Source organism: Amblyomma mixtum, chromosome 7 (genome assembly GCF_055824585.1).
Source record: "Amblyomma mixtum isolate Tamu chromosome 7, ASM5582458v1, whole genome shotgun sequence".
NCBI lineage: Eukaryota > Metazoa > Arthropoda > Arachnida > Ixodida > Ixodidae > Amblyomma > Amblyomma mixtum.
This window is the reverse complement of record NC_143018.1, coordinates 149,297,042-149,320,661: the sequence shown is the minus strand read 5'-3', so window position 1 is coordinate 149,320,661 and position 23,620 is coordinate 149,297,042. Positions and strand designations below refer to the sequence as shown.

At 47.8% G+C, this 23,620-nt stretch overlaps 1 protein-coding gene across 1 annotated transcript in view; it reads right to left on the bottom strand.

Annotated features, from left to right (window-relative positions):
* LOC149337831 (putative thiopurine S-methyltransferase) overlaps positions 1 to 23,620 on the bottom strand; it is a 142,783-nt gene that overhangs the window by 109,346 nt on the left and 9,817 nt on the right. The window contains exons 3-4 of the mRNA XM_089554960.1: positions 8,841 to 8,970; positions 5,951 to 6,003 (exon numbers count right to left, since the gene is read on the bottom strand). Of these exons, the coding sequence (XP_089411086.1) occupies positions 5,951 to 6,003; positions 8,841 to 8,970 (183 nt within the window). The remainder of the gene's footprint in view (positions 1 to 5,950; positions 6,004 to 8,840; positions 8,971 to 23,620) is intronic.

Genomic DNA, 23,620 nt, shown 5'->3' with positions numbered 1-23,620 from the left:
CGACCGACCGACCGACCGACCGACCGACCGACCGACCGACCGACCGACCGACCGACCGACCGACCGACCGACCGACCGACCGACCGACCGACCGACCGACCGACCGACCGACCGACCGACCGACCGACCGACCGACCGACCGACCGACCGACCGACCGACCGACCGACCGACCGACCGACCGACCGACCGACCGACCGACCGACCGACCGACCGACCGACCGACCGACCGACCGACCGACCGACCGACCGACCGACCGACCGACCGACCGACCGACCGACCGACCGACCGACCGACCGACCGACCGACCGACCGACCGACCGACCGACCGACCGACCGACCGACCGACCGACCGACCGACCGACCGACCGACCGACCGACCGACCGACCGACCGACCGACCATTTGTTAACTTCTATTGAACTGTCACTGACTACCAAAAAGGATAACTCGAATAATTTGTTTTGGGGTGAAAGTGTACGGGTTTCGTTTCATTTCCATTGAGTTTTGAACTGTTCTTACATTCTAACAGGATTCTGGTGTGGACTAGTTGGTTCATGCTTAATAAACAGATTCACAACAGCGCTACCCCTTAGCAAAAACTAATACGTTTGGAATATACGGTGGGCTATTTAAATTGTATTTTAAACATATTTTGTATTCATGAATGCACTAAAAATATGTAGGAAATACGTTCCTGAAATTTCATGCTTGGTATTCGAAATATATTTTTAAAATGTGCCAAAAATACCTCACTTAAAGCATACTTCGAGCACTTTTCAAATACGTGAAAAAATATGTATGCAGTTTTAGCATCTTGTCAGTGTATTAAAAGCGTATTTTCGAAAATATGAAATTAATTCATCGAAAGTATACTTCAATCCTAGAAAACGGGCAGCCCTTGTAAACGTATATGTATGCAGTTTTAGCATCTTGTCAATGTATTAAAAGTGAACTTTCGTAAATATGAAATTAATTCATTCGAAATATACTTCAATTATAACAAACGGGCAGTCCTTTTAAACGTATTTGCACACTTCTAGCTGCCGTTGAACAGTCGAGTGCTCGAAATCGCGTTTCGGGAAATGGCATTTGCTTGTCGTCAATGTCTTTGAAGTGTACTTCCGTAAATACGCAATTAATTCGTCCAAGTAACACTGAAATTCTAGCAAATTGGCAGTCCGCATTAGCATGTTTGCAGCGCACTACAAGCTGTCGTTGAACAATCTAATGCTCAAAATCGAGTTTCGGGATCGCATTTTGGTGCTGGCCATCTATTTAAAGGGTACTTTCGTAAATACGCAATTAATCCGTCTGAAATATATTTAAATTCTAACAAATGGGTTGTCCGCGTAAACATATTTGCATTACACTTCAAGCTACCGTGGAACAATCTAAGGCTCGAAATGACGTTTCAGCGAAGAGTGAAAACTTTCCCTTTCCTGTCATCCTTTCGTTTATGGTAACTTCTAGCAGGAAGGTGATCACCACTTATACCCCTGCTACACGGGCGCTTCGAATGCCTTCCAACCGAATGTCATCTAACGATGCTACACGTGTTCTGTCTAAGGGAGTGCTTGAAGATAATATTACGCCAATGAATATTAACCACGTCAGCATGAAATTTCCCCGGGAGTGCGCCGATGAGGACGACTGCACTCATACTGTTGTTTACATCGCTTGTTTACATAACATAAAACGCAATCTGCGCTTTCGTTCTATTAAACAATGTTTTCTTTTTTACTGGTTGTACTCGTACTTGTTTAAGCAGTGCGACAATGTGTGGGAAGCGATGATGCGATCGCACGCCTGAGAAAGCCGGGTTGTTGGCATCGCGCAGGACTGGCGCTTCTCGCTTCTTGTCCCGGCTTTCTCCGACGTGATCAGTACTTTTTTTTAAATTACTTTATCCAGAAGTATGTCTGGCGACTGTTATCCACAAGCTAGCGACGGCGACGACTGCTGCTGGCCGTAAAGCACGGCTCGGCAGTCTGGGTCACACCGGCGATTCCCGTTCATCGTACGCGTGCCCTGCGATGTAAGCAATAGTTGATTTCAGGTCACTGTTGCCAAAACTACAACTGGTTACCATTTGCATTCGCTAAAGCTTGTGATTCGCTCTTCACAACCGCCGAAATCACAGATCCAACCCTGCGAAATCGCTGGGCCTAGTCGTCGCGGAAGGCAACAGAGCCGTCGTCGACTGAAATTGATCTGGCAAGCGCTTATCGCTGGTGAGTGTTCAGGTGTGCACACGTGAAATATAGCCGTTCGTTTCGCTCATTTAGAAGCGCGAGCATATACACACCGCCGCCTCATCACCGTGCTCTCGCTCAGCCGCCGACAAGGCTGACCGTCCGCCGACCGGATTCGTCGGTGTCGTTGGCCTGAAAAACGTGTCCCTCTAGAATCATATTATAGTAAACTAGATATTTCACTATAATTACATGCTGTTGTTCAGCGTGATATATACTGTCGTTGTCGGACTAGTGTGACCGCCGTCGTCGTCGTCGCTGTACGCTGAAAACGAGCTGAGGCTTTCGAATGCGTTTCGAAAGTGTCGTGCAGCACCGCGGCAGTCCGTCGAGTCCGAATGTCATTCCTATTCTCGAATGTCATTCCTATTCTCGAATGTCATTCCACTCAATGTCATTCCAACATTTCCGTGTGAGAACGTGATAGCATTATACCAGCAAAAGCGCCTTGGGTACTTCTGGGTCCGAATAAGCCAGCGGAAAGGACCCCGTCTGGAAGGGCAGACCGGCTGCCATACACACCCATGTATCTGTTGGTTGACAGTTCGACTCCTGACCTGTGCCTGACGCAAGTTTCAACTAGCAATTCCGTTCTCTATTAACCGCAGATTCGAACGCGACCAGTAGGGTACTTCTGCGATAATTTGGCAGCCCACAGTATTTGCGCAAAAAAAGGCCTCACCGTGCAAAATAGTGCGTCGTTTTCGCTGGGTATATATACAGCAAGCCAAGTATAGCGCTTGTCGTAGGATTTGTTTGCCTTGTCGCTGTCGTCTTGGTATGCTGTGTGTAGGTATCTGCCGTTCCCATTCAATCACGTGACCTTATAATATCAGACTCCTGTTGATTAATACCCGTGTACGATTTGTTCTCCAGTTGAAGAATTAACCCATGTCATTCCATGGAGCCGCCCAGTAGACTTTTTTTTAAGCCCGAGTAAACATATTTTTAATGTATTAAATGTACATTTTTAGTATATTTCTAATGTATATTTTTATTATATTTTTAATGCATTATAAATATGCTAAGCGGGCAAAAATGTACTTTTCACGTATTTTTAAGAACATTTAAAATATTATTCCTAGTATACTTAGAAAGCATTAGTATTGCAGTTTAAGCATAGGGACAAAAAAATGCGAAATAAATATGAAATTAATACAATACGTTTGAAATGCATTTTTAGCACATCCTCTTTTTCGCTAAGGGACGAAACGAGGACGAGAAGGAACACGAAACACAGGACGGGCGCTGACTACGAAATCATTACTGCATGAAAACACCAGCAGCACAGAATTTATACAATTTTTCTGGACCACGTGATACACTGTCAGACAGGGAACACAGCGAAGGAACACCTCACATGCTTGGCGAGTCATTACACAGCTCGAATGAATTCATGACAGGTGCATGCACTATCAAGCTACAGCATTACGAAAATAATGATAAAAGGACTAAGAGGTAAAAGATGTCACCGACCGGCGTCTACTTAAAGCACTGGCTTTACTGCTTCACCTTCAGCGGGCACGATGGCCGTGATGAGAGCATGGCTTCTTTTTCTTCTTCTCCACATGAAAATTCATAAAGCGCTTCCTTTACATCGCGCAGGGATTCGTTTTCTGCTTCACCGCAATATCGACGCTATGCTGGTGTGCCGGTGACCGATCGTGTTTTCATCAACCTATTCCCTTCCGTGTGCCATCTACGCAGATTGACCTTCGTGCGATCAGCGATTGCGCAAGATTTCTACTGATTCAGCGTTCCAACCATGAAACGGCTATGCTAACGGCCACCCTTCTCCATGAATTCAAGACGTCATCGACCGGCGTCTACTTAAAGCACTGGCTTTACTGCATCCCCTTCAGCGGGCACGATGGCCTTGATGAGAGCATGGCTTTCATAAAGCACTTCCTTTACTTCGCGCTGGGATTGTTTTCCTGCTTCACCGGAATATCGACGCTATGCTGGCGTGCCGGTGACCGATCGTGTTTTCATCAACCGATTCCATTCCACGTGAAATGCTTGCAGATTGAGGTTTGTGCGGTCAGGAATGACAGAAGACTTCTGCTGCTTCATCTTTCCAACCATGAAACTGCTATGCTAATTGCCACCCATCCCCTTGGATTCATCACGTCAGGAACCGGTGCCTTTAGTTCCTTAAGGAACTAAAGTGGCTGTTTGGGCTTGTTGGTCAGTGATCATGGTTAAAGAATGCAGCGCGAAAAGACAGGGACAAACGAAGAAGTGGACAGGACTGGCGCTGACTACCAACCCATTTATTCAGAGAAACGAGCAGCTTTTATAATGCCATCCAAGACCCACGTGACCAGATAAAGCAGAAGGCGTGGGAAAGCTAACACAGGTACACATCGTTGCACACAACATCGAAGAAACAGCACATCGAGGCGACGCAACGTCACCCCCGTACCAAAAAACTGCATGACTAAATGACCATGAAGAGCCAAAAGAAATCAGAAAGTATGGCTTCAATGACACCCTTATTTTATTTATTTAACGCCGGGATTATTTTTAACCGATAATACCGCGAGTTTCATCGCTACGAAGAAACGCGCAAAAATGAGGACAGCACGGGCGCTTCACAAGCTTCGGCGTTTCGGGCGAAACAGCGGCCCTTCTGGCGACAACTCAGGCATCCGACCGTCAGTCCGTCCGTCCCTCCAGCCGTCCGTCCTGCCATGCCATGGCACTTTATTGATAACTTTGAGTTTACGGTTCCTTGCCCATTTTTTTTTTGTGTCGAAGTGCCCGCGTGTTCTAGCGCTTGAGAAGGATGAATGTTCATAAAGACGACGATTTTTAAAGAACAGAGCAATAGGCTGGCAGTACAAGAGGCGGGGTGAAAGGCTTCACCAATGGAGGAATGGTCTGAAGTAGCGGCCAGAGAAGCTGATTCTTTCGCGCCGACACCGGTTCTAATCATGATTGTATATGCATTACTGTAATTCCGTTTTTCTTTCTGCTTTCTCACACGCTGGCCACCGCCGAAACGCCGCCGCCGGGTTTTCATGCTCTGAAGTGTTCAAATGCAAACGCATTAATAAGAATACAGTTCGCAAGAACATCACCTGGTGCCAGGACCACTCCGCAGAGCTGCAGAGTTTAACGTCGCCTTCTGGTGGACCATTACAGACAGCGCTTAACGCGCGGAGGCGAACTGAAAAGCTTCATCTGAGCGGTGCATATGATCCATGCTTATGATCCATCCTTACGATTTTCATATCCTTTCCGTGTGCTTTTTTCTTCACTTCCATATGAAATACATGACGTCTTCTGTATGTGTGTGCAGATTTCTGTGTGCGTTGCTGCTGCAGTCTCTTAGACACCGCATGTTTTATTGGGTTTTCTTTGGCGCCAGACGGAAAACGTAGGGAATTATGGAAATCGTAATTATGAGTGCTTCACTTGAGAGTGCCTTGTTGCTCGTAAGTGGCGATTTTGATGTAGAATGCATGCGAAGTATACATGGATGCGCTTCTAGGAGCAACCATTACATCCGACGTTTAGCGCGCTACTCAGGGACCAACGAAAAGGAAGCCGGGTATGGGGCTGGCAGGGGAGAAAATGCTTGCTCTGAAGTGCTACGTCTGGCATTGTGCCTGGCTGGTACGCGAATGTCACACGAAGCCGCGCATTATCAGAGCAAAAATGAAAGCAGCGTAAAAAGTGCAGGAACGCTTACCTGCTGAAGGCGTACAGGTCGCAGATGTAGATGCTCAACTTTAAGTCAGGAGTCTGCAAAGAGGGAAAGGATGTGACCACGTTATGCGGATCGCATTTTAATCACCTGTGTTTAACTCTTTGCAGCGGCCAGCATTTCGAATCATTTATTTGATCTGTTCTACAAAGGGGGGCAGCCGCAAAAAGCTGCTGCTACAGCAGCTGGACGGGGCGACCGCCCCTGTTTGGCCGCCAGGGCGTTTCGCGCTCATCCGGTGCCACATTTGGGAAAAATCTGTGCGCATGTTTTCAGACGAATGACATTGTGTTTACAGGATGCTCAGAAATACTCGTGTACAACTTGCATAAATAAATTAATCGCGTTTACAGACAACTGAAGTAGCAAAGACACGAACACTGTTCACAATAAAGACGCAAAAAAGAAATCTTTCAAACAACAAAAAGAAAATACAAATGTGTCATCAGAGTAAAGTAAATATGTGATCAGAGTAAAAATCTTGTCAACTTTTTTGTGACAGTTTTCTCACATCGCTCCTGTTCCCCTATAGCTTATTTATTAGCGTTGGAAGCGTGTGGTTAGTGGATTGTAAATCGTTGCTAAATCACTTAGAAAATAAGTTATTATTCCTTGTAATCTGTCAAAAGGTAAGCGCTAAATCAGGTTCGCAAAAATTGTGCGCCTTAATTGTCGCGCGTCCTTGAAAATGTTCTGCATTGTGCTTGTGAAAAGCGCTCTCTTTAACGACCAAAAATACGGGCAGGCCTTATGGGCGCGTTCCAACGGGCTCCCTGGAGCACTGACCCGGTGGCTCGTGGACTTAACGGTCGCTGTAGCATGGCACAATGCCGGCCCACAACTCGAGAAGGAAGTGAGGGAGGCGAAACGTACGGCTAAGACGCCCGAAGAACGGGAAGAACGGCACGCTGAACGACGAGGAGAGCAAGCGGAGAAGCGCCGACAACGAGCCGCGAACGAAGCCGCCACCTCGACGACGTCGGTTCAACAACAGCCGATGGAAACCAAGTCGTAGAAATGGACTAACCACGTGATTGGCCTCCCTGAATTTGGGAGTGGAACGGGCCGGTTTCACCAGGAAATCACGGACAACCGGTTAGGCAGCGTGTGAGAAGCTTCCGCGTACACACCAGGTTAAACAAGGATAAACCATCAGATATTTTTTTGTTTTGCCGCTTTGAAGTCGCAGCTGCACTCGAATTGGCTCGTCGCGTATTACTTCGAAAGCGTAGACCAGCGCTGTGCCGCCCTGTAGAGAACAATGTTGCTTTTGGCAAAATGAGTGACTTTTGGGTGGACACCTCTGCCGCGCAGTGAGGTAAGGAGAGGAAAGATTTAGTATGCGTTTCCTGCGGAGGCAACAGCTGACCGAGTGATACCCTCTCTTTCTTTTCCTGCTTTCACTCCCACCTTTCCTCATCGCGTTAATCATGTATCCATTGAGAAGTGAGACCGTTATTGAGCCATTGATTTTCTCAGAGTCAATTTGCATTTGCAGGTTGCGAAGGGCGTGCGACCAAGGAGCGGCTTGACCATACCGATGGTCAGCCACACTTGCGAGGGTTCGCCTTCCTGAATCGGTCTCGCTCGGAACAACAGTTGTCGACCTTGGCAGTTACCGGCAACGAGAAGCCGGGTGTGAAACAAGCTTCCGTTCACTGCCACGACGCCACTGCTTCGTTAGTAGTTTGCGCAGTAGCAAAGCTAGAAAATTCAAATTCAGCCGCAACCGCAGCCCCTCGACCAGAATGACCGCACTACCTCTGCGACTCGTAGGCGCCAAGGGCCTTCAGACATTTTTTTTCCCCAACAAAGGAGTTGTAATGACAACGTATTAAAATCGGCGCCGTAGTGGAGGATACTTGAATGATTTCGACAAAGTGCTATTTTTTATTGGGCACTCACGTGTCACCGGACACAGGCTCCGTAGAAGCCAATCGTAGAAGCATACGGTTGCACCGCTCCCTCCACCTCCCGCTTACGCCGAGCGTGCGAGGGCAGCGGAGGTGGAACAACGCACTGCGAAAAACCTCCCCTTCCCCCTTGTGTGCTGCGACTGCGGCCAACGACGCGATGATGATGGTCGTGATGAGGCGCAGCACACGAGCGCGAACCAAGCAAGTTGCGTTGTGCACCTGCCTGCCTGCTTGCGCTATGACGGACGAGGAAGGCCACTTCCCAATGCACCCTGTTTTGCAAGACTGCAGGTGTGATCCCAGGCAGCGGAGTGGTGTTAACCCATACTGGACTGCAGGTGTGGGGGCAGATTCGTGGAAAATAGTTCATTTATGCTCTGCGTGGTTAGGCAAGTCCGACTACAACAAGCACAGACTAAAAATTACAATCCTTGGCTCATAATCTTCCCGTTTTTCTCAACAAATATAAAGACACTGTTGGTTTTAGTCCTAAGCAATTGAGAACCTACTCCGTGCAAATATCATCTACCCATACATGTGTTCTTACTTTAAATATTGTACTGGCATTTACAAACTTTCTGCCTTGTTGAGCTTTTTCCTTTGATTTTATTATTGATCAACTTTTTTGTTTTGTTTCCATATCGTGCCACATTGATGTATGCATTGTATAACACTCTTTAATGATCTTCTGGAATTGGCTGTTTGCTCCTGCTGTGTTGTGTACTGGTTTCCTGGGCCTTTGTCAAGCTATTTGTACAGCTTTTACCCAGGCGACCATCCACTTGTTGGAAAATAAATTTGATTCCATTTGATTCGATTTTTTGCTGAGCAGTCTGGCAGAATAATGAGCCCTGGAAAAAATCTCTGTAGGCAGCATGCGTAGCAAGGAGGAAATGTCTTGCGCGACACCGTAACCGCAAGACTAACGTGCGGCGTGGCTGAACAATGGCATCACCCACACGCAGGATCTTGCAGCCGGCGACGGGGCAGCGGTCCTCGACGACTGGAAGGCCGTGGGTGCTGAAAAAGCCGCGAGCCACGCTCTCGACGAACTCCACGCCCACGACGCGGAAGCCGAGGTCGTAGAACCTGCGCGGAGACAACATACGGCAGATGACAGGGGATCACGTCTCACGCATACGTAGGACATGTAGGGTGCGCACAATGATTATCTAAGATATAATTTATCTAAGATAGCAGCGTATCTACGATAGCAGCGATGGCGTAGAGATAGAGCATCCGCCTCGCGTGAAAGAGGACCGGGGTTCGAGTCACGGTGCCGCGCAATTCTCCACCCAGTCAAAAAACTCCCCATGTCGATGAAATTGTGTAGCAAGGCCTGGGTTGTGGCCTGATCTCGGTGACCAGATGCGACAACGCACTTCCTCACCAGAGCAGGATTTGGCCACCCTGGTGTTTTAGTTTCTTTGAAAAAACAGCTCTAAGACGAGGGACAAAGAAAAAGAGTACAACAGGACCGGCGCTGACTATCAACTGAAGGCTTTATTAGAAACAACACGCAATCTATACTCCATCGACAACCAAGAGCGCATGGCAACACCAAAAGCTACAATAATGAAGAGTTGGTTAAATCCTTCTTGAGCAAAAAATTAACCCTTGGCCCTCAGGCCCCAGCTGCTGCGGAGCAGCTGACTACGGTTGCGGTAAGACGTACCTTTGACGCAAAGGAGGGAGCGAAGAATCTGGCTGCGGACAGACAGCCTTTGGAAAGTGAACTTTGCAATGTTTAACGCTAGGACTTTATCTATTGAGGCTATAACATAGAAGTGCTGATCGAGGAATTAGCGTGTGTTAAATGAGATGTCATAGGGCTTAGTTAGGTTATGCGGAGAGATAAGGCCTATACAGTACTTAATGGCGGGCATGTGCAATGTTATTGTGGATTAGCGCACAGACGAGAACTAGGTGTGGGATTCCGCATCAATCAGAATAGCTGGGAACATAGAGTTCTATAGTATTAACGAGAGGGTGGCAGCTATCGCAATTAGGCTTAATAAGAGGTACAAGCTGAAGGTGTTGCTGGCCTCCCCGCCCACTTCTACCCATTGTAAACACATCTTTCATGTAGGCGCGTAATCGGCAATGAACGGAGTAAACTCTCAGTACACTCCAGTAATGTGTGACTTGAATGCGAAGGCAGGCAAGAAACAGGCTGGAGACCAGGCGGTATGTGACTGTGGCATATTTTCTAGGAATAGCAGGGGAGAGTTATCAGTAGAGTTCACAGACAAATAATTTACGGATCGTGAGTACCTTCATCCGCAAACGAAAAAAACACAAAGTGCACGTGGAAGAGCCCAAATGGTGAGACTAAAATTGAAATAGACTTTATGCTGTGCGCTTACCCTGCCATCACAGTGGATGTGGAGGTCCTCAGAACCGTGCGTTGTAGCGACAACATAATGGTAAGGTTCCGAAAGAGCTTAAATCTGAAGACGGAACGCAGGAGGCTAGTGAAGCGGTAGGCCATTAGCGAGTTGGTAAGAGGGAAAGTAGATCAGTTCAGGCTTTCGCTGCAGAACAAATGTTCTACTTTAACTGAGGAAGACGACAGTAATGTTAGCATAATAATAAATGTAATGATAAATTCTTTATTTCACTAATTAATTTATATAATGCGGGAAAAAAAACTGAAAATTCAGCTTGACTAGAGCTACCCTTGAAACCTCGGGTGTACCAAAAGCTGGGAGGAACGCTAACATTATGCTAATTCATAAGAAAGGAAACATCAGTAATGTGAAAAATTACGTTCGGATCAGATTACGGTCATTTTTTTTCTTTATTTTTTCCTCAGACAGTATCTAAGAGGAGGCCAAGGCTAAAGGCTAAGGGCCTGACGAGGCCTTGGCCCCTTGTACAAATTTTTGCATCAACGAACAGAACTCAGGCATGATACTTCGGCCAGTAGCAGAGAAAAAATGTAAACAATTCTTTAAAAGGCAAAATTTTACCGTCCTGTACATCAGTCTCAAACGATCCAAAGTTGTAAGAAAACGCGGATTCTGTAAACATATCCAGGTTTGCATACAAAGGGCACAGGCAATAGGAAACAGCAAGTGCAAAACCGGCACTACAAACATCAAAACCAATACACAAGAAAAGCAAAGCCGAATGTTGGGCGAATTAGATAACGTTCATGATGAAAAGATAGCGCAGAAGGAACACGAGCCGTTCCCTTTCCGTTCCTCATGCTCCCCACCGCGCCATCTCCCCATCATGAACAAAAGAAAAGAAAAATAGAACACCAAAACAATTTTGTATCCAATGACAAGCGTTAGGTACCACATACCATGTGCAAACCGCGGAACACGTATTGATGATTAAATCGATTTGATGAGGCTCTACTAGAAACACATATCATTCAGTTGTGTATGAAATTGCTGAATTAAATTGAATACGCATCTTCCATTTGGTCACCTCACCAACAGTACCTAATTAATTCCCTAGAGCGCGTACAAAATCGTGCCGCTCGCTTCATTTCTCGCAACTATTGCCGACATTCCAGTATAACTAACATTAAGGCTTCGTTATCCCTTCCATCCTTAGAATCTCGCAGAACAATAGCACTTATCTGTCTCTTCCATAAAATTGTTTACAGCCATCATTCCTTCACACTACCCCTTACAAAACCGGCCCGCACATCTCACCGATTGCATAATCACCTCAGTTTTAAGCGCCTTTCGGGAAGGACCACTGCATTCAACTCATCAGCCCTGCCCCGTGCAATCATTTATTGGAATAGTCTTCCTGACAACATTGTTCACATCTCAGATCATGTTATTTTCAAAGAAAAAATAAGTAGCATTTTCTTGTGAAGTGTGTTCTGTAGTGCGTTTTTCAATTTAGTTTTTCAATTTAGTTCTATTTTCTGGTTGGTTGCTTGTTCTTTGTATAACGATGTTAAAATAACCATGTTCTACTTGCTTCTTTTTCCCACCCCAGTTATGTAACCCCCCTCACATAATACTCCAGTCGGAGCCCGTGAGGTATTTGAATAAATAAATAAATAAATAAATAAAAGTGTCTGCATTCACATTTAAAAACAGTAAAAGGTTTGTTGAAATCCATGTGCATCCCAAAGCTGTTTAACAGTTTAGTAGACTGAAAGGTTAGCGTTTGGCTACCATAATTAGTTCGTATCATAGGCACTCTTCGTTTAGGCTCGCGGATCGGATATGTACTGCTATATTGTCCTAGATGGATATGTAGTTTGTTTCGATGGACCCACTGCAGCAGTTTAAAGTAATAGACCTGGTTTTCTTTTAGCATGTTGTACTTAACAAAGAGCGGCCCGGTCCGTAAGTTGCGCCTATCGCCTTTATAGTTCTCACATAAGCGTAGTACCTTCTTTTGTGCAACAATTAAGTTTTTATAATTATAGGCTGTCGTCGTTCCCCAGACCAATATTCCATAACTTAATCTTGAGTAAAGAAGAGAATAATATAACACCTGTTTTAAGGACGTGGGTATCAGATTCCTGATCGTGTAGGTGCTCCCAGTTATTAGCGCCAAATCAGCTTTTAATTTATTAACATGCGTAGTCCAGGAAAGCTCTTCACTGAACCAAACACCCAAAAATTTTTGTGCTTTTACCTGTTCTATCAGAGTTTCATCATAGGTTACATTTATGGTTGCCTACAAGGTATACAATAAGGTAATCACTAATAGAGCCAGGAAAACCTTAGACTTCAAGGAACAAAAGATCAGGCAGGTTTTCGTAAAAGATACTCGTGAGTAGACCATACTCACACTATCAATCAGGTGATAAAGAAACGCACCGATTATAAGTGACCCCCTATATATAGCCTTCATCGATTACGAGAAGCATTTGGCTGTGGTAACCTCAGCTGTCATGCAGGCATTGCGGAATCAAAAGAGTGTTATGTGCAAATATTGGAAGATATTGGACTGGAGAAAGAAGGTGGCAACTTCGGGCGCTGATACATCAGGCAAAGCTGAGGTGTTGGCGTAGCGTGTCAGGTGGTCGATGGCAGTGACTATCCAACGATTACCTCGTGTAGAGAGAGGAAGCGGGCCATACAAATCGATGCCGACGACGGTGAACGGCGTGGCAGGGCATGGTAGAAGCTGAAGACGAAGAACCCAGCGGCCAAGGCGGCCAGTAAAATTTTTGAGGCTAGACAACAACCATAATGCGTGATGGTCCGTGACGACCGTGAAGTGGCGGCCGTAAAGATAGGGGCGGGATTTATGAACTGCTCACACGACGGTGAGACATTCCTGCTCAGTGATAGTGAGTTATGTTCTGCAGGAGTCATGTGCGCCTGACGAACGCAATATTCGCTAGAGGTACTATCACGCTGCAGAAGAAAGCACCAAGGCCGTGACCGCTAGCGTCAATGTGTAGAATGGTGGGGGCAGCATTGTCGAAGTGGCCCAGGACAGGTCGGAGGTGAGAGCTTGCTACAAGGCTTGGAGGGGGGGGTGTGGTCGAACCTTTTCTTGATGGCGGCGTCGTTTTGAAGGTGGTTCGCGTCGTGGTCGAGGTTGTCGTTGCATACTGCGTCGGCATTGTGTTTGCGGCGTCTTCATACGGCGTGGTCGCGGAACAGAACTGGAGGGAGAACGTCCGGGAGAGTCAGTGAAGGAACGGCGCTGATGAGAGGGACCACTAGGTGTGTAGGCGCTTTCGAAGGCTTCATACCCGCGATGTTCGTCTTTAAGGCGCCGATGGCAGAAGCGGAAAATATGGCCCCGGAAGCCGCAATAACAATAAATCGGGCGGCTGGGGCGCCAGGGCGAGTATAAAACGGTGGGGGTGAGGTTGGAGGCGCCAAAGCTGTGATATGGTCGCGTTGCGGCGCTGGCGTTGGAGGCGGGCTATAGATAGATGGCATGGCAGCGACCTGAGCGTACGTGGGTGTAGAGCAAGGAGCAGGAGTGTCTGGTGCCAGAGAGCAGATGATAGACGCCAACTCTTCTTTAATCATGCTGCGAAGGCCAGCATCAGCAGAGGACGGAGCAGGAGGCGCCGGTTCGGTGAGGCACGAATAACCGTGTGTGAGAAGCTCTTCACGAATTAGCGCACGAATTAGGACGCGCAGGTCGGAGTCGGTGGACAAAAGGGAGGAAGCCGGGTCAGGTTGCAAACGGATGGATTGTAGCTGATCGAGGCGCTGGCAGGTCGCTATGATGGCATCGACGAATGTAAGATTTTGGACGGCAAGGGCACTGAACGCCATAGAGCCGATACCTTTCAGAACGTGGCGAATACGGTCAGCCGCGGTCATAGTGGCATTGACACGCCGGCAGAGAGCAAGTACATTCTCAACAAAACTTGGGTAGGGCCTAGTTGGTACATGATGTTGTGAAGGTAAAGGATGCGCAATCAAAGGACGAACCACGAAGAAAGACACAGGGACACACACAAGCGCACTAACAACTGTTTATTTCTTCCTTGAAACGCTTACTTATACACCTGGCCACGCATGCTCAAACGCAATCTCTAACCACAATAGTCATGCCAACGGCTGTTAACGCAGACGCGAACGCAAAAAGTTGATTTCGGCAACGTACAGAGCCACGGACGTGTCACTGATACAATCTACCGCGTTTTCCTTTATGTGGAAAGCTTCCAAAGCCAGCCGCGCTTGTTCATTTTTACTTTTTCCCAGTATCACGGTCTCGTCAAGTCGCGGTGCGCAATTGCGGCAAGAACTAAGATGGGACACAAGGTGTGCCCCTTTGTCTGTGTTGTTCCTGACTTTATTCGCATGTTCCCTGAGTCGCTCGTTTATGCACCGCCCTGTCTGCCCGATGTAGGTCTTACCACATGAAAGAGGGAAGGAGTATACCACCCCTGTGGCGCAAGGGATGTAGGTAGACCCGTGCCTGATTAGGCATCCACTCCTTCTATCACCGCACGTGCGGGCGCACAGCTTCGCCAGTTTATTCGGCGCAGAAAACGCCAGAGGGACACCGTGCCTGCCTGCAACTCTCTTGAGGTGATGAGACACCTTATGCAGATATGGCACCACCACAGGCCTGAACGCTTCGCGTTCACTCGTCCCTCTCATACTTGGCGTACCGACGGTACCGGTCTTCATCTTTCGTATCAGGGCCTCGGCAACCGCCGTCAAGAGCGACATAGGGAAACCGTGCGGCATGTATGTTGGTCTTACCAACCTCGAGCAAAAAAGGAACTTTTGCCGTACAAATCAGAGCATTCCAAGATTGTGAAAAGAGGCATTGCTACCCATTGCATGGATTCGGCTCTCAAAAAGTCGTGTGAGCATCAATTGCAGGCAAGTTTTGACAATCAGGTCCGCCGGCTTTCGGCAGCAGGTTTCCCTATGTCGCTCTTGACGGCGGTTGCCGAGGCCCTGATACGAAAGATGAAGACCGGTACCGTCGGTACGCCAAGTATGAGAGGGACGAGTGAACGCGAAGCGTTCAGGCCTGTGGTGGTGCCATATCTGCATAAGGTGTCTCATCACCTCAAGAGAGTTGCAGGCAGGCACGGTGTCCCTCTGGCGTTTTCTGCGCCGAATAAACTGGCGAAGCTGTGCGCCCGCACGTGCGGTGATAGAAGGAGTGGATGCCTAATCAGGCACGGGTCTACCTACATCCCTTGCGCCACAGGGGTGGTATACTCCTTCCCTCTTTCATGTGGTAAGACCTACATCGGGCAGACAGGGCGGTGCATAAACGAGCGACTCAGGGAACATGCGAATAAAGTCAGGAACAACACAGACAAAGGGGCACACCTTGTGTCCCATCTTAGTTCTTGCCGCAATTGCGCACCGCGACTTGACGAGACCGTGATACTGGGAAAAAGTAAAAATGAACAAGCGCGGCTGGCTTTGGAAGCTTTCCACATAAAGGAAAACGCGGTAGATTGTATCAGTGACACGTCCGTGGCTCTGTACGTTGCCGAAATCAACTTTTTGCGTTCGCGTCTGCGTTAACAGCCGTTGGCATGACTATTGTGGTTAGAGATTGCGTTTGAGCATGCGTGGCCAGGTGTATAAGTAAGCGTTTCAAGGAAGAAATAAACAGTTGTTAGTGCGCTTGTGTGTGTCCCTGTGTCTTTCTTCGTGGTTCGTCCTTTGATTGCGCATCCTTTACCTTCACAAGTACATTCTCAATATAAGAAGTGTACGACATGGTAGGGCGCTGGATGCGGTCAGCGAGCTTCTTGGCTACTTGAGAGCGAACAGCCGGAGAGCCAAAAATCTGTCGCAATTGAAACTTGACCAGTCTAGAATATCCGTCTCATGATTCAAGAACCATGTGCGTTCGACGTCAGTTAAATAGAAGGACACATTGCGGACCCTATGCGACACAAACACTAGCACACAGAACAAAACTAACACAAGCACAAAGGCTACCAATACACACGACCCGCGAACACCCGGTCTACTAGCGTTCGGCGTTTGTGCTCACGGTTCGGTACTGCTGCGGCGTTGCATGGGTCCAGTTAGTGGCACCAGGTAGGCGGCGTCGAGATCGCGTTCGAAGTGCTCAGGCTGGCGTCGCTGGCGGCAAGCTCGCGGTATAAGTACCCGTGGAAGCGATGCTGGTGATGTTGGTGTGGAGGGCCACACCCGGATGGGTGGCAACAACGCTGGAGGGACCCTTGGCCGTAGCAGGTGGTTGCGTCAGCCGTTGACTCCCCGGAACGGGCTCAGGAACGGGAAGAAGTCTACAGTGCGACGCCGTAGAACTCGAGATCACCGGAGCCGTAGGCCGGCGTTGCTCGCTTCCAGCCGAGGTGTTCCTGACCCGCCGAAGTCGCCGCTTCTCTGCTCTTCCCATTCGTGCCACGCTATCCCTCGCGCTTTATATCCTTACGTTGGTAGACGTCATCCTTCTCTACTTCGTCATCGTCTTCTCTTCTCCACCAATCAACTCTTCCCACCTAACCGGATTCTTCTTCTTCAACTTCTTTGTTCCTGAATTAATCCACGTCATGCTTATCGTCATCCTCGTCTTCTCCAAACTTCTCTAATTCATACTTCTCTTTAAAATTTCCTATTGTATGGGACAGGCAGAAACGTGGAAGCTAGTGAAAAGGGTTCAGCTTAAATTAGAGAAAGTGAAGCGGGCTATGGAAATAAAAACGTTTTGTGTATTGTTAAGTGACCGGAAGCGGGAAGAGTGGGTGAGGGAACAAATGCGGGTTAATTGCTATGGATTAATTGCAAGGGATATTGTGAATGAAGACGAGGTGAACGAAATGTCGCGGTGGTTAGCGTGTTCTGGGTTTGTGCCATTCTGTCGAAGGCTACAACAACAACAACAACTTCTGGGTTTGGGTGCCCTGTGCTTTGTACTTTTCGCGGGCCCTGTGCTCTCGGCCTGTCAGCTGTTTCCATTTCATTCCCGTGCCTCTATCACCTTGGGACACGAAACATCTTCGGTGGAGGTGCACGCTTTACGCTCAGCACACCACGGAGCTTCGAAGTGGTCGTCAGGCCGGGCCTACCACTAAGGCTCCACCCGGCGAGTCAAGATTCCCCCCTACCTGCTCCTGTCATGGTCACGGCTCCTCCTCGCGGCCCCGGCATCTTTCCCGGTACTGATGGCACGGATGTGGAACACTTGCTTACCCTCAGCACCTATAACACGCGGAACCCTACGTTGTTGCTCGCCAATGTCACATTTTATCTCAACGGCACGACACGAGTCTTGTACGGAACTCACGAGGATGACCTCACAAGCGGGGACACCATTAAATAATGTTAAGGACGCTGCTTGGTAGGCCTGATGGTCGGCAGCTCGCCGCCAAAAACCAGCTTACGTCTCATGCCCAGCTCAAGGCTACGTAGCCTACATCAAGAACATCTTGGCTCTTTGCCGCATGGTCGATGCTGCCATGAGTGACACAGACAGTGTGAGCCACGTGCGCTAATGCTTTTTCCTTTGAAGACGACGCTTTTCAGTTGTTTGTTTGCAAAGACTGCTCTACGGTTGATGCCATCAATAAGGAGTGCGGTTCATTTCAGGAAGTGAAAGGCCGCCGCCGCCAAAGGCAGGCCGCCGCAGCCATTTTCCCGACTTCCGAACAGAGCCGCTACAACTTCCTCTGAGGACCAGCGATCTCAATCCTTCGCGCCCTCAGGTGCTCCTCTCGTCACCGATTTCGTAACGCGGATCGTTCCACGTGAACTTGCACATGTGACGCTTCCCATCACACGCCCCTGATACCACTCTGCCCGTCGTGTCGCTTATTCAGGCCGTCATGAGGCAGGAAATGGCAAACTTGGGCCCTTCTCCGCCAGCGTGTTCTATTGGCCGCCGAGCCGTCCGCCAGCCTCCTAGATCACAATCAAGCCTCCAGCCTTCAGATCACAATTTTTGGCCATGTTATACGGGTCATGAAGGACTTCTAGGCGCCGCGTTTTTGTGACCATGTGCGGAGCGTCCTGGGGCTACGCACATACTTCCGTCGATTCGTGCCAGGCTTTGCCGACTGCGACCGCCGCCTCAGTTATCAGCTCAAAAAGGGCATGACTTCGTCCTGGGGACTCCTTAAAGGGAGCGCCTTTGCTGCGCTGCTCTCGGAGCTCACCACCTCGCCAGTCTTGGCACACTTCGATCTGGCCGCTCCCAGTGAAGTCCGTGCTGACGCCAGCGGTCATGGAATCAGCGCTGACTTGTCTCAGCGGGAATTTGGCTCTGACCGTGTCATCGCCTATCCCAGCTTCTCCTCTCTATTTCAGAGCACAATTATTCCATCAAGGAACGCCGATGCCCGCAGGGGTTCGGTGGTCGCGGAGAGGACTCACGGTGGCGGACGTTCACCATGCGTCTTTTCTTTGTAGCGCAGGCTTTGCTGCTTTCGGGCGACGCGTCAGCGTGGCTTCCCATCACGCCGACCACACCCTTGCCAGGCTTCAGCGAGGCGCAAGCCGGGAACCATTCCATTATCAGCAACGACACAGTTAAGTTTCAAAACCAAAGCTGGAATACGTCATCGGGATGACAGACGTCATCATGATCGACGCCTATAAAGACTGCATCACCAGCAAACATCGTCAGTGGGCGCGGAGAGGACACACGACGGCGGACGTTCACAAAGCGTCTTTTCTTTGTGGCGCGGGTTAGTTGTAGCTCTTCCATACGTAACGACGGTACATTTCTTGTAGTCCTGCTGTGCCCACGCATGTGTTTGAATATTGCCTCAGTGGCTATGGTGCTCGGCTGCTGACCCGAAAAACGCGGGTTCGATCCCGGCCGCGGCGGTTGAATTTCTTTGGAGGAGAAATTCTAGAGGCCCGTGTACTGTGCGATTTCAGTGCACGTTAAAGAACCCCAGCTGGTCGAAATTTCCGGAGCCCTCTACTACGGCGTCTCTCATAGCCTTAGTCGCTTTGGGACGTTAAACCCCATAAACCAAACCAAACCAAACCAACCAATTGTTTCTGTTCCTGTATGTTGGTGTTGTGCGGGGATATCGAGGTAAACCCTGGTTATTGATGGGCAACAAGCCACTAGGGCTGACATTGCAGACATCAAAGCATGCCTTGAACGCACTGAAGAAATCGTGTCTTGTTTTGGTAGGCATCTGATTAACCTTGAAGTATGCATCAATAAGTTGCAAACAAATGTGGCGGGGACGGAGCAACTAAAGGCTAATATTAAGATATCCTGAGGAAACAGCACGAAATTTTTACCAACTTTGAAGACCATGATCGCAAATCAAACCTTGTTGTTTTTTGAATTTCAGAGCTAGAAAATGAATCTGGACTTGAATTGCGTAATACAATAGTCAGCGATGTTTCCAAGCATAGATTGGGCGTGATTTCTTCTTCTATGGCAAAAATTCAGTCTAGGAAAGGGTTCGTTGACAATTATTAAGGCGGAAACTTGGGCTAGTTGGAAAGCATTTGGATTCATATTTGCTAGCGCTTAGTGAACACACGGGACAAGAACGTCTAGCGTCTGTCCTGTGTATTTGTGGTCTAGCGTCTGTCCTGTGTATTTGTGTTCTTGTCCCGTGTGTTCACTAAGCGCTAGCAAATATGAATTCGTTGACAAGGCCGGTTATTTTAAGTTTTCACAACTATGCAGAGAAACAAGAAAGAAGTATTGCGAAATGACAGGAAGCTGAAAGGGAATGGAATATGTTTGCAGAGTGATTATAGCGCTGACACACAGCGCAATCGCAAATAGCTGCGGGAAAGTGCAAGAGCAGATAAGGCAGGCGAGAAAAAGGTGTCACTGACACGCGATAAGCTCCGCACTGATGGCAAAGTTTACACGTCGGATAAACGGACAGACTCTCGCCGTTTGGTTCCTGATTTGTGCACTGCGTTTTCCCAAAGCTCGCAACGAAAGTCACACCAGCTCCGTCTGATTTCTCTGAATGCTGGAAGTACAGTTAATAAAGTGAATAAACTTGAACACGTGTTATTGCAGTATGATCCGCACATCTGCGTACCAACTGAAACTTGGTTGCACGATATGATTAGAGATGATGAGGTTATACCATCAGGATATAAAATACAAAGAAGAGATAGGGCTTCTTGTGGTGAGGTGTAGCGATCATTATAAAAAACAGTATCGATGGTTTTGAAATCGACCAGTTAGAAGACCATGAAAGTTTGTGTTTGAACGTTTCTATTTGGGGGAGCACGTTTGTTATTTGTGCTGTTTATCGCGCAGGATTCGGATTATTTGTTTTTGAGCAAGCTATAGGATTATTTTGGTGAAATTTCGTGCTAAGAATTTAATTATTTCCGGTGACTTTAATTCGACTTCTGTTAACTTGAATAACTTGAACTATGGCCTCTCTTCGTCTAATGATTTCATTTTAGATATGAATTCTCTCTCAATTTTGAAGAGATTGTGAATGACTGTACACGTAGATCAGCGATCTTGGACCTGTTGTTTGTAAGCGAGTCGTTCCGTAATGGCTCTGTTCACGATGAGCGCGGCATCTCCGACCACAAATTAATATGCTTTTGCTGGCAAATCGCTCGTGATAAGACTGATAAAACCGTTAACGTGGTCAGCTTCAGAGTACTTAAGAAAAACCAGCCAAAAAGACGGGGACGAAGGAGAGACGAGGCACACACAACGACTGGACTATCAACTGTGCTTTATTGAAAAAACAGCCAGTCTCCAAGAAAACCCAACAGAGCATGCGCAACTCAACGGCACCGCAAAACCAGCACAAAAAACAACAACAGCGATCTCGTAAGATAGTCAAACTGCGGTGTCAACGGGACAAGTAACCTAATTCTTTCTGCATCAGCGTGATAGAAGCCGTGCTAACACAGTTATCTCCATGATTGCTAATGTGAAATGCTTCGAGGATTTCCCGCTCAACCTTACCCTTGCCTCTACCGAGAAAAGTGACATTGGAAAACAACGGGTAGCACCCGCAATCGCGGCAATGGCGAGGCAAGTTTGCTCCGTCAGCCGGAGTCAGAGAGTTATGGTGCTCTCGTAGCCTTTCATTTATACACCGGCCAGTTTGGCCGATGTAAACTTTTTCGCATGTCAGCGGAATCTTATAAACCACCCGTGTCGCACAAGGAACATAGCAGTTTTGATGCCGCGTCGAACAAACAGGTGGTCTAGTTCTGCCACGCGCGACACGTGAACAAAGGCCTGAAAGTTTGCAAGGAGCAGAAAAGACAACATTGACACCTTGTCTTGCAGCAACTTTTTTGATATTGTGGGAAGCCCCATGCACATAAGGCATCACCTCAAATTTTCTTCTTTCAGCCCTAGTAGGGTCAGCCACCTTTTCGTCACGGCTCTTAATTCTTTGCAGCAACGACTCTGCCACAGCATTCAAAAGCGGTTTTGGGAAACCGGCCTCTTGCAAACGCTTAACCTGGTTGTCGAAACTTGACTTCATGCTATGGTGGCAACTCTTCTGCAGAGCATTGCGAAAACAGCTCATGGCAATCCCTCTCTTGACGACTTTTGAGTGTGCAGACGAGTACGGTAATAAAGCCTTCTTACTCCTAGGTAAAAAACACCAGCATACATGGCCATCGTCACAAAAAGTTAGTTGAAGTTCTAAAAAACGAATCGACTGGTTAGCGGGTAGTTCAAAGGTAAAAGAAAGGGAGCTTGAGCAAGCTTTAAAATCTTAGAAATCTTTAGAAAAAGATTTGGAGGATAATCTGGCTCAGAGGGTGAAGAATTGCAAAGGTAATCGCCTCCAAATCTTTTTCTCCGCAAAAACGCACAAGACGGACTGCCCTTTGAGGGCCATTGTGACCGAGGCTGACACCTGGCAAAAGTTAGTGGGCCAGTATTTGCAGCGACACCTGCAGTCCCTTGATGTGCAGGACCCCTGCTACGTTGCGAGCGCAGCCGCTGTGGTTGAAGTACCCAGCGACGGCATTCCCGGAGCCAACGCTGGGTTTTCTATTGACATCGAGGACTTGTTTTACAGCATCCCTCATGACGAACTATTTGTTGCAGTGCGTGAAGTGATTGAACAGAACGGCCTAGTTGCCTTCCAAAATGCTTGTGGCATCTCCGTCGATGCGTTCTTAGAACTGTTAACTACTTATCTTTCATCTACCCTTGTAGATTTTAAGGGCGGTCTGTTCATACAGAAAAAAGGAATCTGTATTGGTGCTAGCGTAGCTCCTATCTTGTGCCAAATTTTTTTAGCAAAGTTTGACAACACACTTTTAGGCTCTTTTCTTGACAAACGAGTGTGCAAAGTTTTTAGATATGTTGACGATTTCTTGATAATGTTAAATCTTTCACCGACTGACTCCTTGCATGGGGTTGTAGAAAATGTCTTAGAAGATTTTAAAGCTTGCTCAAGCTCCCTTTCTTTTACCTTTGAACTACCCGCTAACCAGTCGATTCGTTTTTTAGAACTTCAACTAACTTTTTGTGACGATGGCCATGTATGCTGGTGTTTTTTACCTAGGAGTAAGAAGGCTTTATTACCGTACTCGTCTGCACACTCAAAAGTCGTCAAGAGAGGGATTGCCATGAGCTGTTTTCGCAATGCTCTGCAGAAGAGTTGCCACCATAGCATGAAGTCAAGTTTCGACAACCAGGTTAAGCGTTTGCAAGAGGCCGGTTTCCCAAAACCGCTTTTGAATGCTGTGGCAGAGTCGTTGCTGCAAAGAATTAAGAGCCGTGACGAAAAGGTGGCTGACCCTACTAGGGCTGAAAGAAGAAAATTTGAGGTGATGCCTTATGTGCATGGGGCTTCCCACAATATCAAAAAAGTTGCTGCAAGACAAGGTGTCAATGTTGTCTTTTCTGCTCCTTGCAAACTTTCAGGCCTTTGTTCACGTGTCGCGCGTGGCAGAACTAGACCACCTGTTTGTTCGACGCGGCATCAAAACTGCTATGTTCCTTGTGCGACACGGGTGGTTTATAAGATTCCGCTGACATGCGAAAAAGTTTACATCGGCCAAACTGGCCGGTGTATAAATGAAAGGCTACGAGAGCACCATAACTCTCTGACTCCGGCTGACGGAGCAAACTTGCCTCGCCATTGCCGCGATTGCGGGTGCTACCCGTTGTTTTCCAATGTCACTTTTCTCGGTAGAGGCAAGGGTAAGGTTGAGCGGGAAATCCTCGAAGCATTTCACATTAGCAATCATGGAGATAACTGTGTTAGCACGGCTTCTATCACGCTGATGCAGAAAGAATTAGGTTACTTGTCCCGTTGACACCGCAGTTTGACTATCTTACGAGATCGCTGTTGTTGTTTTTTGTGCTGGTTTTGCGGTGCCGTTGAGTTGCGCATGCTCTGTTGGGT